Source organism: Typha angustifolia, chromosome 8 (assembly GCF_048772165.1).
Source record: "Typha angustifolia cultivar Huaian chromosome 8, ASM4877216v1, whole genome shotgun sequence".
Classification (NCBI taxonomy): domain Eukaryota; kingdom Viridiplantae; phylum Streptophyta; class Magnoliopsida; order Poales; family Typhaceae; genus Typha; species Typha angustifolia.
The window spans coordinates 1432447-1445591 of NC_133246.1; the positions used below are offsets into that span (position 1 = coordinate 1432447).

General features: G+C 39.7%; 3 protein-coding genes across 6 annotated transcripts; 1 reads left to right on the forward strand and 2 right to left on the reverse strand.

The window, feature by feature from the left end:
- Nucleotides 1-24: 24 nt before the first annotated feature.
- On the forward strand, nucleotides 25-6571 carry LOC140766042 (uncharacterized). The gene is made up of 7 exons (XM_073105434.1): nucleotides 25-182; nucleotides 262-378; nucleotides 1157-1540; nucleotides 3166-3305; nucleotides 3429-3549; nucleotides 4779-4919; nucleotides 6205-6571. The coding sequence occupies exons 1-7, from the start codon at nucleotides 102-104 to the stop codon at nucleotides 6316-6318; spliced, it is 1098 nt and encodes a 365-aa protein (XP_072961535.1). The 5' UTR covers nucleotides 25-101; the 3' UTR covers nucleotides 6319-6571.
- Nucleotides 6572-6994: 423 nt separating this feature from the next.
- On the reverse strand, nucleotides 6995-10472 carry LOC140766241 (uncharacterized). 4 transcript variants are annotated; one of them, XM_073105727.1, is made up of 4 exons: nucleotides 8593-10472; nucleotides 8363-8511; nucleotides 8184-8242; nucleotides 6995-7321 (listed from the first exon to the last, which is right to left on the reverse strand). In XM_073105727.1, the coding sequence occupies exon 1, from the start codon at nucleotides 10455-10457 to the stop codon at nucleotides 8907-8909; it is 1551 nt and encodes a 516-aa protein (XP_072961828.1). In that variant the 5' UTR covers nucleotides 10458-10472; the 3' UTR covers nucleotides 6995-7321; nucleotides 8184-8242; nucleotides 8363-8511; nucleotides 8593-8906. The 4 variants fall into 4 exon arrangements, with proteins under 4 accessions (XP_072961828.1, XP_072961825.1, XP_072961827.1 ...); XM_073105724.1 differs by having other exon boundaries at nucleotides 8184-8276; XM_073105726.1 differs by having other exon boundaries at nucleotides 6995-8242.
- A 328-nt stretch (nucleotides 10473-10800) lies between these two features.
- Nucleotides 10801-12471, reverse strand: LOC140765574 (protein JINGUBANG). The gene has a single exon (XM_073104722.1). The coding sequence runs from the start codon at nucleotides 12299-12301 to the stop codon at nucleotides 10976-10978; it is 1326 nt and encodes a 441-aa protein (XP_072960823.1). The 5' UTR covers nucleotides 12302-12471; the 3' UTR covers nucleotides 10801-10975.
- Between the last annotated feature and the right edge of the window lie 674 nt (nucleotides 12472-13145).

Consider the following 13145-nt stretch of genomic DNA (forward strand, 5'->3'; position numbering starts at 1 on the left):
ATTAAGCCGACGCTTTCTTCTACTTTGAAACAGAGAGACAGACTATTGCTAGTTCTAAGAGTGAGCCCTTGGAGAAAAGCTAGAGGTTTGAGATCAAATCCATGGCCGCCGAGAACAAACCCAATCCTAACAACACCAACAACGCCGGTAAGGGGAGGAAGAGGAGGTATCTTCCCCATGGGGTAAATTTCTCTTCCTCTCGGAGTTCTTTATCTTTCGATTTCCTTGAACTAATTCGCGCTTCCTTGGGTTTGGGAGTAGAAGCCCGTCAAGAAGGGTTTGTACCCATTGCGACCTGGAGTGGAGGGATTCTTCCTCACGTGCGACGGTGGAAGAGAGCGCCAGGCGGCCAATGAAGCCCTTAATCTCCTCGATACTGTGCGTTGTTGATCTTCTCCTCCCAGATTATTTGCCTTTCTGTAGGTTTTTTCCATGTGGATTTTGTTCGACTGTCTTAAGGTTGGGATGCCCTTTTGGTTATTTAAACTAACATAAGTGGGTTTGGGGATACTTGAATTGCAATCCTGTGAGTATCTGTTCTTTCGATTTAGTTTATTGACATCTCAGATTGTGGTATTGGATGTTTTGGAATCTATCCATCTATCTGCTTTATCATCTGGGAGTAGTGGACAAGGATGAGAGAAAGAATCTTATCTTATTAGTTACCTTGAAATCTTAATGCATGCTAATGTTTGTGATGTTGCTCTTTATTTTGATGAAAATTTCAGTTAATTTAGTTATATGTTATCTTTTATTACAAACTATATCTCATGTACTGCATATTTGATGTTTTCTTGTTGATTCTGTTTTTTTGTTCCTTTTGATTATATGAAGCTATACAATTTTAACTAGTGTTGTTATCGATTTCGTGGTGCTCATGTAATACTTAGGATAAATTAGTGCCCTTTATGTACTTTTTTAACTGATTAGACTTACTTAAGGTGAATTTGCCAGCTTATGTATTATCTGAATCTATAGTACCATGATACTGCGTAGCTCTGTGCTTCCATCATACATTTATCATACTCAGCAATATAACAAAGTGTCCTTGTTAGCGTACAACTCAATGTTTCTTTCTTTCAATTTTCTTTTCATATGAGTTACATTTTAAAAATACACAAACTGTGTTGAAGCCTCTTGTTCTTTTGATCTGCAGTTCTATGATGAGCTAGTGCATGGGAATAATTCGACTGCAAAGTCTACGAATTCGCCTAATAAACCGTTAAACAAAATAATCAAATTTAAGGATTCTGATTCTTCTAGTGATGAGGATGAGGCTCCTGTCAAAGAGGAACTTGAAGTTGAGAATCATGCAGATAAAGGTGTACTGGAGACAAAGCAGCAAGAAGATTCTTGCATCCCTCAAATTTCAGAACCAGATACTGGGAAACATAGTGAAGAAAGTGAGAATTTACAAGTGAAGAAGCAACGAGTAGAAAAAGGACCATCACAATGTGAACATGGAGAATCTAAAGCTGATGATAAACATATTGATGATCTAATTAAAGATGAGCTCAAGGAGTTAAAAGATAGGAACAAGGTTTGTTTTAGTTATTGCAGTGAATCTAAACTTTTATTTAGTTGCTTTTTTACTACTTCAGTTATGAGAAAATATGTTTATAGCAACTTTGCTTGCTGGAATTGTCGTCACTTTTCCGTTTATCTTGTTGAAGATTGCACCAATGATGAACATGCTTAACCATGCTGGCTTGTTTTTTAACCTTTCCCTCTATATGTCTCAGTGGTTTCTTTAAGTTACACATGCTCTTAAACCATCATTAGTAGTAATACTTTTTAAGTAACACTTTTGCTTGTGATATTTACATTTTATTCTTTCTGTTTTTCACAGGCCCTGCCTGCATGCTTTAGTTTCTTATAAACTATTTTATTGTTTGTTATACATTAAACGGTCTATCCTATGGTGTATCATGTTTATACTTTATAGGCTAGCCGATTTTAGTGATTGGAGAATGAGTGCCTTGGATGGTGACATGACAGATTCATTGGATTCTGATTGTTGTTACTCTATTAGGATGTTAGGAAATTTCTTGTTCAGCATTCTGTTAATTTTGGTTTAAAATATTTTAGAATTTATGGCTGCAACAATTATTATTCCACCATAGATTATGTGCAGCTAAGGCAGGATGTTGTCAATCCCTAGTTATCATGGTGCTATACGGACCAAGATGCTTGGTTTTACAAATATCAATCCGCCCAGTGTTTGTTCCTGCTATGTTTTGATTTACTCTCTACTAGATTCACTGGTTCAGCAAGAGGATAGATTCATGTTTCAGTTTTGACCCCTAAAAAAAATGAATATTTTAGGCCGAAATAGAGATCTAGTCAATTGTGGTCCAAAATAAATGTCAAAATCAGAAATATTGATGGTTTCAGCTTTAGTTTTCATTGAGTTTCAGCTGTTACTGTTCCTTCTTGCATGAAACTTCAAACCATGAGGCTAGTAGGCTACGGTGAAAGGAATTGAGAATGATAACGCTATAAATTTCTGCTTGATCATAAAGTACTGGTGGCATTAATTACAACCAGGGGTGTTATCTTGCTATAGTTGCGGAAAGAAAAAGGGAAAAGATTAAAGGGGAAATGTGAAAAAAAATTATAAAAAGGGAAAAAGTATGCACACCTTTGGTAACCATTCTTTTTGCAGCAGTTTTTCACTCTTTTCTGGCCAAATATTGGCAGTGTCTCATAATTGTAGTGGAGATTATAAGGGGAATGAGAAGAGGGTGGAGGGTATGAATCATTGTCGGTGAAGTCCTGCATTTTTTGGTCATTGTTGCTCCTCGTCCACTATTTATGCTAAACAGGAAAGGTTGAGATTTAAAATGTTAAACATATCTGCACTCTGAACTTGATGCTATTAGCCTTTAGAGGATAATAAGCTAATTAATTTGAATACTTAGGGTTCAGCACTATTTGTTCATCATCCATCAGAATATGTCTGCGACAACCCCAAAGCTGCTAAAATGGACCTTTGAACTTTGAAGGCTTCACAACTTCTGGATTTCTCAGAAATGTTATTTGCACTTATTAGTTATTAATTAGATTTGGCTGTCAAACCGCTTGAATCATTTTTTTTTGTTTATTTTCCTTACTGTATATTAGTTATAGTCTCTCAATTTACCAAAACTTTTGCACTGTAAACAGAGGCATTTTGTGAACCTTGATTCGGGTTGTAATGGTGTGGTCTGTATCCAAATGCATAAAAGAGCTGGCGACCCTGGTCCTGCTGACATAGTACAACGTATGATGAGTTCAGCTGCTTCCACTCGTAAACATATGTCAAGGTTTACATTCATGCCATAATTTTCTTTTGATTTTATGATTTCCTGAAGGTTTGTTGAATATAATAATACTTGGTATTGGTTTTTGTAACTTATGTTTTTCTGCATTGGATATTTGCTCTATAGATTTATATTGAGAGTTTTACCTGCTGAAGTAACATGTTATGCATCGGAAGATGAAATAACAAGAGCAATTAAACCACTTGTTGATCAGCACTTCCCTAATGAAGCTCCTAATCCGCATAAGGTATGGTCTTGTCCTTTTGGCTTTTCTGTTGACATGTTTCTTTATGCAGCAAGAATTGCTGGTGCTGTGAACATCTTTGTGGATCATCTACTAGTCTACATTAGCTTTCTAGGCTTCTTTAGCCTGATTAATTGAACTTATATCCAATGTTCTGCTCCAAAATTTTTCTCCCACTTTAGTTAGAGCATAGTATTATAGTTAATTTGTGGTAGGTTTCTCTAAAATCCTGCTGAAGATTTGGCATAAAGAAGAATCAAATCATGAAGATAGCCTGTTAACTTTGAGATTCACCATGTGAGTTTGCAATATTATCTATCAGGAAGTTTATCTCAAGGAACTTTTTAATGATTATCTATTAGGAAGGAAGTTTCCTACATACGGTTTTCCTTTTTCAGGTTCCACCAAAACGGTCCCAAAAGTATTGAAAAGTTTTTAAAAGCACTGTTTAAATGTTTCCTTTTTCACATCATTCCTTCTATGTGAATGATGTCATTCTACTATAACTATTCAGCACAAACAGAATAATATTTAGTATTAGTACATCAGCTGAATTTGGTAAGCGATGACATATAACTTTATAAATCAAGTGTAAGCTTGTGACTTGAGTTGTTTCGTTATATGACTTTTAAAAGATCTCTGTTGCTGCTATGTACAAAATCTACAAGTAGCATGGAAGTTCGGTGCACAGGTTAAATGTTTAATTGTTGCTCGTCTTTTAGGGCTCCTGAAATTCTTTGCCAATAAAAAGACGTCCTAGAAGGTCAATATATAAATTCGTTTCACTTTTTAATAGGTGTGCCCCTGTACATTGAAACCATTGAAGTTGACTAAAATTAACAATAACTTTGTCAAGACCACTCAATCGGGAATGCCAAAACAACCCATACTTAGCTGCAGAAACTGATGAATGTCTAACCATGCCCCATTGGTAGCAATAGACAGGGAGGAGATTGCTAATCCCCCTTTGAACATTGATGCCTAATTAATGACCTGAGCGCAATAAGGCTAGGACATCAAATTGGTTAGTTTTGGCCAAAGCTTTAACCCTTCAAGGACATTTTAGATAGAGCACAACTAGGTGTAGAGTAATTTGTTGCCATTCAATTTTGGTTTTTTTTTAAAACTTAGATGTTGCCACTTGCTCCTCAGAATTCAGAAGATCACGATGGGCAACAAAAAGGTGCATCATTGCCATTGTCCAATTTTAAGCTAAATGCTTGTACATGCAGTTTGCAGTTTTATTTGAAGCACGTGCAAATACGGGGATTGATAGGATGAAGATAATAAATGCAGTTGCAAAATCTGTGCCACAGCCACACAAAGTTGATCTTAGTAGCCCAGATAAGACCATTATTGTCCAGGTTGTGAAGGTAAATTACCCATCTCCTTTTATCTTACCTGAATACTACATTTTCTTCATTTATGGTTAACTAAAATTGATAGTGTAGAGATCAAATCAAGTGTTTTTCCTATCACAACCAAAACTGTAATCCTTTTCTTATGCTTTGTTTGGTTAACATCCATTATATTATTTTATTCTGCTTTGTTTGCTTAATATGACATGAATATTGAATGCAACTAGTTAGAGTTTTCTCATCTTTTGGTACGTGGCACGATAGCAGCGCTTAACTCTTCGTCATCGTTGTCGCTGCTCGCCATTGCCGCTGACCTTGTTGTCGCCCACCGCAAGCGAGCCAGAGATCGCTGATGAAGATGCCAATCACGCCAACATGGATTCCCTAGCCTCAGCTCGAGGAGAAAGATGACTCGAGTGGGTCGGGTCGAGTCAAATGAAAACTTAAATTGCAGATGGGCTAGGGCATCTGTGTCGAAGCAATCGGCTAACTCGGGCACGCAAGCGACGGGCGACAACGAGGTTGGCGGCGAGCGGCGACGACGAGAAGTGAAGCACTACTACTCTCTCTCTCTCTCTCTCTCTCTCTCTCTCTCTCTCTCTCTCTCTCTCTCTCTCTCTCTCTCTCTCTCTCTCTCTCTCTCTCGGCACGGCCAGCAAGTACTGCAGCCCTCCTTTGGTGGGTAACTAGTATTTATCTAACACATTTACTGTCAATTTTTCCTTATTACTAAGGATGATTTCTTCCTCTTTGAACTTGTATATGTCTAGACGTTGCTTACGTCATACAGCCAACAACAACTGCAATTTTTTCGATGATCCATCTTTCGATGTTTGAATACGGAACATATTTATATTGGCAGGCACTTGAGATCAAGGAATATCCTTTGTTGGAATAGCGAAAGCCTTCAATTTTCTGAACACTTGCTTCTGCAGTAACTTGATATCTGATATAGTCCAATAATATAATTACCAATTCCTGCACTTCATCCTTTTCTTGCATTGTTTGGCTAGCTAGAATTCTGAGACCATGCACACATTTTATTTTTTTTTGCATGCCACGTAGATTGTGTGAACTTTTAACTTGGTTTTTGATTCAGAGTGTTTAAGATTGACTGTGCTTCCCTTTGTGGTATTTCTGCTATCAAGCATGCATGTTCTGGGTTGTATAACCATAACATTCTTGACTAAGTGAGCACATTATGATTCTTCACTTGACAATCATAAAAGTAACTAGCTTTAGCTGATGTTTTGTGATCTTTGGTTGAGGCCATAATAACTCTATGTTATGTATTAAGCAGACTATTTGCTTAGTGGGAGTCGTTGAAAGATACAAAGAGCTCTCAAAGTACAATCTGAGGCAACTGACATCTCCCAAACAAGGCAAGGAGCTTGAAGGAACTGCTCATGGGTGATTACTTGGAAGCAGAGAAAATCATTGCGTCGTGGATGCAAATCAAATAATTCAGAGCAGATCTTAACTTCTTTGAAGTGATTCTTGTAGGTCTGATACCTTACGGGACTGTATACTTATTAGAGTAGGCTTTATTTGAGGTTTTGCAACTCAGAACTGTAAAATGCAAGGTATCATGCACAATTAACTTATCTCCACTAACATAAAATGCACTGAATCTGTGTGCTCATATAAAAGTTTATCTATTCTCTGTTCTTTTCTCTCTCTTCTTTTTAATCTCTATTTAGTTTCTTCTGAAGAATTAGTTGTTTGGAGACTGACGTTAAGCTTTTTAATATTTTGTAGTGCAACTTTTGTTAATAAAACGAGAGGAATGTTCGCGACAAAGAATGGTTTGAGTTGTCTTTAAGTACCACTGGTGTTTAGGTTCTGTATTGGTTTTATTTGGATAGTGCTGCTCCGATCGTTATAAACCTTAGCATTTGCGAACCACGTTGAACATTTTCCCTGATCACTGCGTGCAAATCTCTCTAAAATTCTCTCTCAAAATTCTTTTGACGAGTATATGCTAATTTTCTAACTCTAGTCGATCTATTTCCCCGTATCTAAGAAGACCAAGTTAGATCTCAAACTCGAACCAAAAATTCCTCTTAGAAGTGCAGTATTCTTGTCCAGAATTGGACTTGCTCGGATCATCATATATTATTTTTAAAGATCAGTATAATTATATTACCTCTGTTTTTGGGATATGATTTATACTATTTCCCAACAGTAAAACTTACAACGCGTGTAATGCTATATAGTCCCCATATAAAAGATGGATCAGCCACAAAGAAGAGAGTAATCATGCTGGTCCATGCTGAGGCAATAGAAGAGCCACACTTCTTGTCTCCTGTCATGGAAACGTATGCACATTTACATCTCCCAGCATCATTCCCATATCCTACCTGTGTCACGTGAACGTATGCACATTTACATCTCCCAGCATCATTCCCATATCCTACCTGCATCAAAAGATCAAACGTGGACGCATGTTTCCAGACAGTGTAACCTAAAGTTGATGTAGTTCATGAAGGGAAAATATCATTAACTTTTCCACTAAAAATCAGATAATGAATCTTCACCAAGAAGCACTTGCATGAGGGTAAAATTGATCCTTATTAATGGAGCTATCTACAGGTTCAAAGTAATTAGTTTTGGAATTAGGATTGGCCGCCCATATAACCGATGCATATTGGCAGTCCTTTTTGGAAGTTCAGATTGGGAATCAGCGATACTAGCTGAAAATTCAATCCATGCAAGTGTTTAATACACACATGAACGTGGTTCCTAGTCTAGTCCAAATCAGAAAATAAAGCCCTAGTACACAATTTTAGTTTGGTCCAGTCCTACTGCTGGAAAAATTTGAGCAGATTTGAATCTTCACAGACATCCTTGACAATAGATAAAATAACAAAGGTAAGAGGACAACATCTAATATATGGATTGTCAATACTGTTCAGTTCATCCTAATTCAGGATGGAACAAGAGTCAAACAGAAACATAAAATTGCTAATTAGACATGTCAAAATCCCCATTGATGATGTAAACCAATGAAATGGTGATGTATTCATTGCACCATGACACTCACAAACTGGAAAAGATCTCTTATTCATTCTTTAAAGCACATACCTCACATTTGGATCCAAATGTAATGATGTTCACATACTGTTCTTTTGGTGCAAAATGTCATGATAAATGAAATAACAATTCAACTATTCAACATTTTCTTCTCGTATTATGTGCAGATACGAATTAGGGAATATCTAGAAATAGTTGAGAGCTAAGAACTTAGTAGTAGTTAATTTATCACATCTTTGCACCAACCTGTAGCTTCAACCGTATCTGAACAAAAGCTTCATGCTACCATATCTGAGATGCCTCTCCTGAATGCAATAACGATTAGGAAGAGGTTTAACTCTGCAAGAGGGGGGATAAGAGATATAACATAATTAATCATTATCCCACAGCCATTATGATCTAATGCATTAGGATTGAATTCTTACCGACTGAATTATGCTGTAATCATGCAAAGAGAACAATAAGTACATCTCTTTTGTTCTTCTATGACTAAATTGCCAAATTGCTGAGAGTCATACTTATAAAATTTAAGAGCATTTATGCCACCTGCCATGACTCCTGTGTGGCTTCGATCCTGCAATGAACAAGTATAGGATTTAAATGCCAAATTTCCAATGACAGATTATTTCTAGTTACTGAGCCATCTCAGTCCTACCTAACATGACTCGTTCCTCAGGCTTCTGTCCTGCAAGCGGAGGATTCCCATCTCAATATTTCTCAGTACCGAGCATCCATCTCCTGTATTCAAACAGGCAATGCCACATGATATCCGGATTTGAGAACATCCAGTGACTCTCATCAACCTCATCAGCTCCTTAGTCTCATCTTTGATAAAGGTACATACTGAATGCCATCATAGACATTATGTTCTTCTGAGACTTTGTACCATCCTACCAAAGCAAACTGATGTGGCTGCATATCCTTGTGAAGTGTTTCAAGGTCTAAGAAGAGATGAATGGATCATCACATTCACTCAGGTCCCGTGCTCTGTTGCAGAAAATTTTCTGCGTTTTGCCACTTAACTGATCTATGAATACCTTCTGAAATTATACTATAACTGATGACATCAAGCTCAACTCCTTTGTTAGCCATCTCTTCCACTAGTTGCATAGCCTGTTCAAGATCTCCCAATCTTGTTAATCCAGCCAATATAGTATTGTAGGTAACTACATTTGGTTTCAGGCCTTGCAATTGCATATCACACATTAACTCCCTTGCAGCCTCAACTTCTCCAATTTTACAGAAACCATCCATCAATGTGTTATAGGTAATAACATCTGGCAGGGAACCTTTCACTCTCATCTCCTGGAGAAGCTTCATAGCTTCTTCCATGTTACCTACTCTGCAAAATCCACTAACTAAAATATTATATGAAATGACTAAATTTCGGAGTCCTCTCTCTTCCATTTGGTGAAAGAGCCGTGTTGCTTCCTCAAGTCTCCGATCTTTACATAATCCATCTAACAAAGCACTGTATGTAAACTCATTAGGTATTAATCCTTGTCTCATCATCTCCTCTAGAAGCCCAAGAGCCTCTCCAACTCTCCCTTCCCTACATAGACCTGACATGACTCCTGTGTATGTTACCACATTTGGGCTGAGACCGCAGCAGACCATCTCTCGCATCAGTCCCATGGCATCTTCAAGCTGCCCACTCAAACAAAATCCATGAATCAACGCACTGTACGTCACAACATTTGGTGCGCAACCCAATTCCAACATCTCATCAAAAAGCAATCTTGCTTCAACCATCTTCCCCTCCCGACACAATCCAGTGAGAAAACCAGTATAAGAGACTACATTTCCCCTGACGCCCAACTTGACCATCCTTGAATAAAGGCTCTTTGCCATCTTCATCTTCCCTTCCTTACTAAGTCCAGCCAAAACACAATTATAAGCCGGCATGCTCGGAACCAACCCAATTCGAAGCATCTCGCAAATCAACCACAGACCCAAATCCGAATCCGAAGAACCACATCTAAAATCAATCAGAATCGAATACGTACGGCTGTTTGGTCTAAGCCCATTCTCCAGCATCCCTCGCAGAACGCCAAACGCATCCAAGATCCGACCTTTCCTACTATACCACTTGATCAAGGTATTGCAAGAGACCACATTCGGTGCACAGTTCCACTGCCTCATTCTGTCGAAAACATCACGTGCAAGATCCAGACGACCCAATTCGCAGTAGGAATTGATGAGGATGTTGAAGGTGACGACGTCAGAAGGCAATCCAGCGCGAGACATAACGGTGTAAAGCTCGATCGTAGAATCGAACTGGCGAGCCCGGTTAAGAGAAGAGAGTACGAGGTTAAAGGAGATAGCGGAAGGCGGAGGGGAGTTTGATTCGACGGATTGGGAGAGGAGGGAGACGGCGTCGTCGAGCATTCCGGAGTTTAAGTAGGATTGGATCCGATGGTCGGTGATGGATGTTGAAGAGAAGGGATTGAGGAGGGGAGAGGAGACCGTGGAAGAAGCTCTAATGGCGGCAGATCGAGTTCTCCACCATGAAACGAGCATTTGGCGCGGAGGTGACGTTTTAGGCCTTTTAGGGTTTAAAGGTGGAGAAGGTAATGTCTGGGACAAGGTTTTATTTCGGGTCGGATAATACGTATAATCCAAGTCTATCCGATCCGATCCGATCCGATCCGATCCGATATAAGAATTAGATTTACCAGAGCCGGTACTTTTTTAAGTAATCTAGTTCTATTATTTTTTAAAAGTAGAATTTTAGGTTGAAATCAACTTTCTCCTCCCAGAAAACAACACTAAATTCAAGAACGGAAATCTGAAAAATATAATTGCCAAAAATTTAAAAAAAAATGGAACTTTAATGTAAAGATTATTACTTATAACCAGTAATCTCACAAGTTGCTCTCTAATAAGAAGTCAATCTCTCATGAAAAGAATGGTACACTTTTATCACAACAAACAGTAACACACAACCCACCTGATCCTAATTGCCTAATCCACACTCACTGCATTGGAAAATCCATTTGTATAATTTTACATTGTCAAAATCTTCTATGTGTTTTGTTTTACCTCAACATGATGCACTTCTTCTTCTCCATGCAACTAGTATGATGTTGGTGATCACTCCTCCCCTTCTCCATCCCCTCCTCTTTGCTCTCCTTTGGCACCCACCAAACTCTCAAGCTCTTGTCAAGCCCTCCACTATACAACATGTACCCCTCTCCCACTCTATAGCAAGAACCTTGCAAGCACTTCACTGGCCCTTCATGCCCTATTATAACACTAAGTTTCAGAAGATCACCACTTCCTCCCTCCCTTTTCCATACCCCAATACTCTTATCAGCTGACCCAGTGCAAAGGAGCTCTCCCATAGAACACAAGCATAACACAGCCATTTCATGAGCTCTAACATCACAAGCCAACTTCCAATTCCCATTGATCCTCTCCCGTCCAATTACTCGCCCGTCGGATGCCCCGCCGTAGACTAGCCTCCCGTCGTCGCAGGTGATCACGGTGTTCCACGCCACGTCGTCGCGTGCCTCTAACACGCCCATCAAGCAATGCGAGCTCTTGTCCTTCCTCTTCCCCCAAGCTTTGATCTTTCCGTCGGCCGATGCAGAGTAGACAATGCCGTCGTGCGTCGCCACGAGGGAGTTGATCGCGTCGTCGTGGGCGCGGATCGACTCCAAGCACTTGAGGTCTGACACACGCCACACCTTTAGGGTCTTGTCCCAAGAACCCGAGTAGATGAGGCCGGCGTGGACCGCGAGGCACGAGATGCTGTCGGAGTGCTCGATCCAGAGCCGGCGGTGGTTGCGCCGCGTCTGGACGTAGTTGCTCTGCTTCATGAAGTTGCCTAAGTAGTCCTTGGTGGTGGGCAAAGTGGCAATTAGCCTAAAGGCATTCTCGGACCTCCTAGACAACTTCCACACTCTGATCCTGCTGTCCTGGTGAGCCGAGAAGACGCGGTTGCCGACCGCCGCGAGCGCCTTCACCGAGCCTTCGCCGTGCCCAAACTTTGTAAATTGACGCAGATCCGGATGTTGCCATACGATTATATCTTTGGCCTGCGACGCGCTTAGAACGAATTCGCCGCAGAGGGCTAGGCAAGAGACAGAGCTGAGATGGCCGGATAGAACTGCTAAAGATTTGTAGGAACCGGAAGAGGTGGGAAATCTTGGGATGCATTTTGCTGGTGTTTGATTCGATGTTGGGCTACCATCTGATGAGTTGCTGCTGTTGCTCGTGGATTTGGAGAGCAATGGGGTGGTCAAGGTAGCTTCTTGGAAGGCCATTGGGTTGTAGTCTCTTGAGGCAAAGGTTTGTTCTCGGCGAGCTATTTGATATGGGTCTTGTGGAGTAGCCGTTGGAGAGCGTAGTAGTACATACATGGTGGTGGAGCGGCTCGTGTTGAAGAATTCCTGTAATAAACTAAGGAAGAGAGTCTTCAGAATTCAGGCATGGAGTAGTTGGGGTTGAGGGTGAGAGAGAATTTTATTTTATTTTTTGAATTTTTAAATGGGTGGGAGGCGGTTCAACGGCTAGTCTGGGACCCACATGCATGAGTTGGGTCTTTTGTTGAGGAAGGGGGTGGGGGGAGAGTGGGGAATAAGTTTTGGGTTTGGGTGAAGTTGGTATGGAAGATGTTTATATATATATATATTTTTTAATTTGGGTCATGGTCATGTCCTGCATGAGGTTGGTGGAAATGTGTACATGTTTGATTGGTAGGAGTGGAAAGTGAAGTGGCTGAGAAGGTTAGATTTGCCAAATAAATTACTATGAAAGAATACTTTCTAATTTGATATACCACATTGGGCAGAAGACGATCCAAGAAGCGAAGGGGCTCACCCTTCAAAGTGCCGCCTGAGATAGGCGATAGGCAGCTTGCTTCCAAGCCGGCCCGGCCACGAGGAAGAAAGAAATCTTTGTCTGTGCTGACTTGGATCTTTGGGAATTTTATGAAAAGAGCTCTCATTAGAAGGCTTTCACCGGAACGGGCCTCCTCAATTTCTTTTCTTTTATGATTTTGATCTAATCACCAAAGTTATTACCAAAGAAGATATAATTTATCTAACCTATATTACAAAACCGTTTAACAGTTGAGTGATTTCACTATTCATAAAATATTAAATAATTCAGCACTTTATTAAAAGAAAAATTGCTGAGAACTCTATTAAGTGTTTTTTATATGTGAATCGTTGAGATAATTAGCATTTTTATGAATACTGAAAT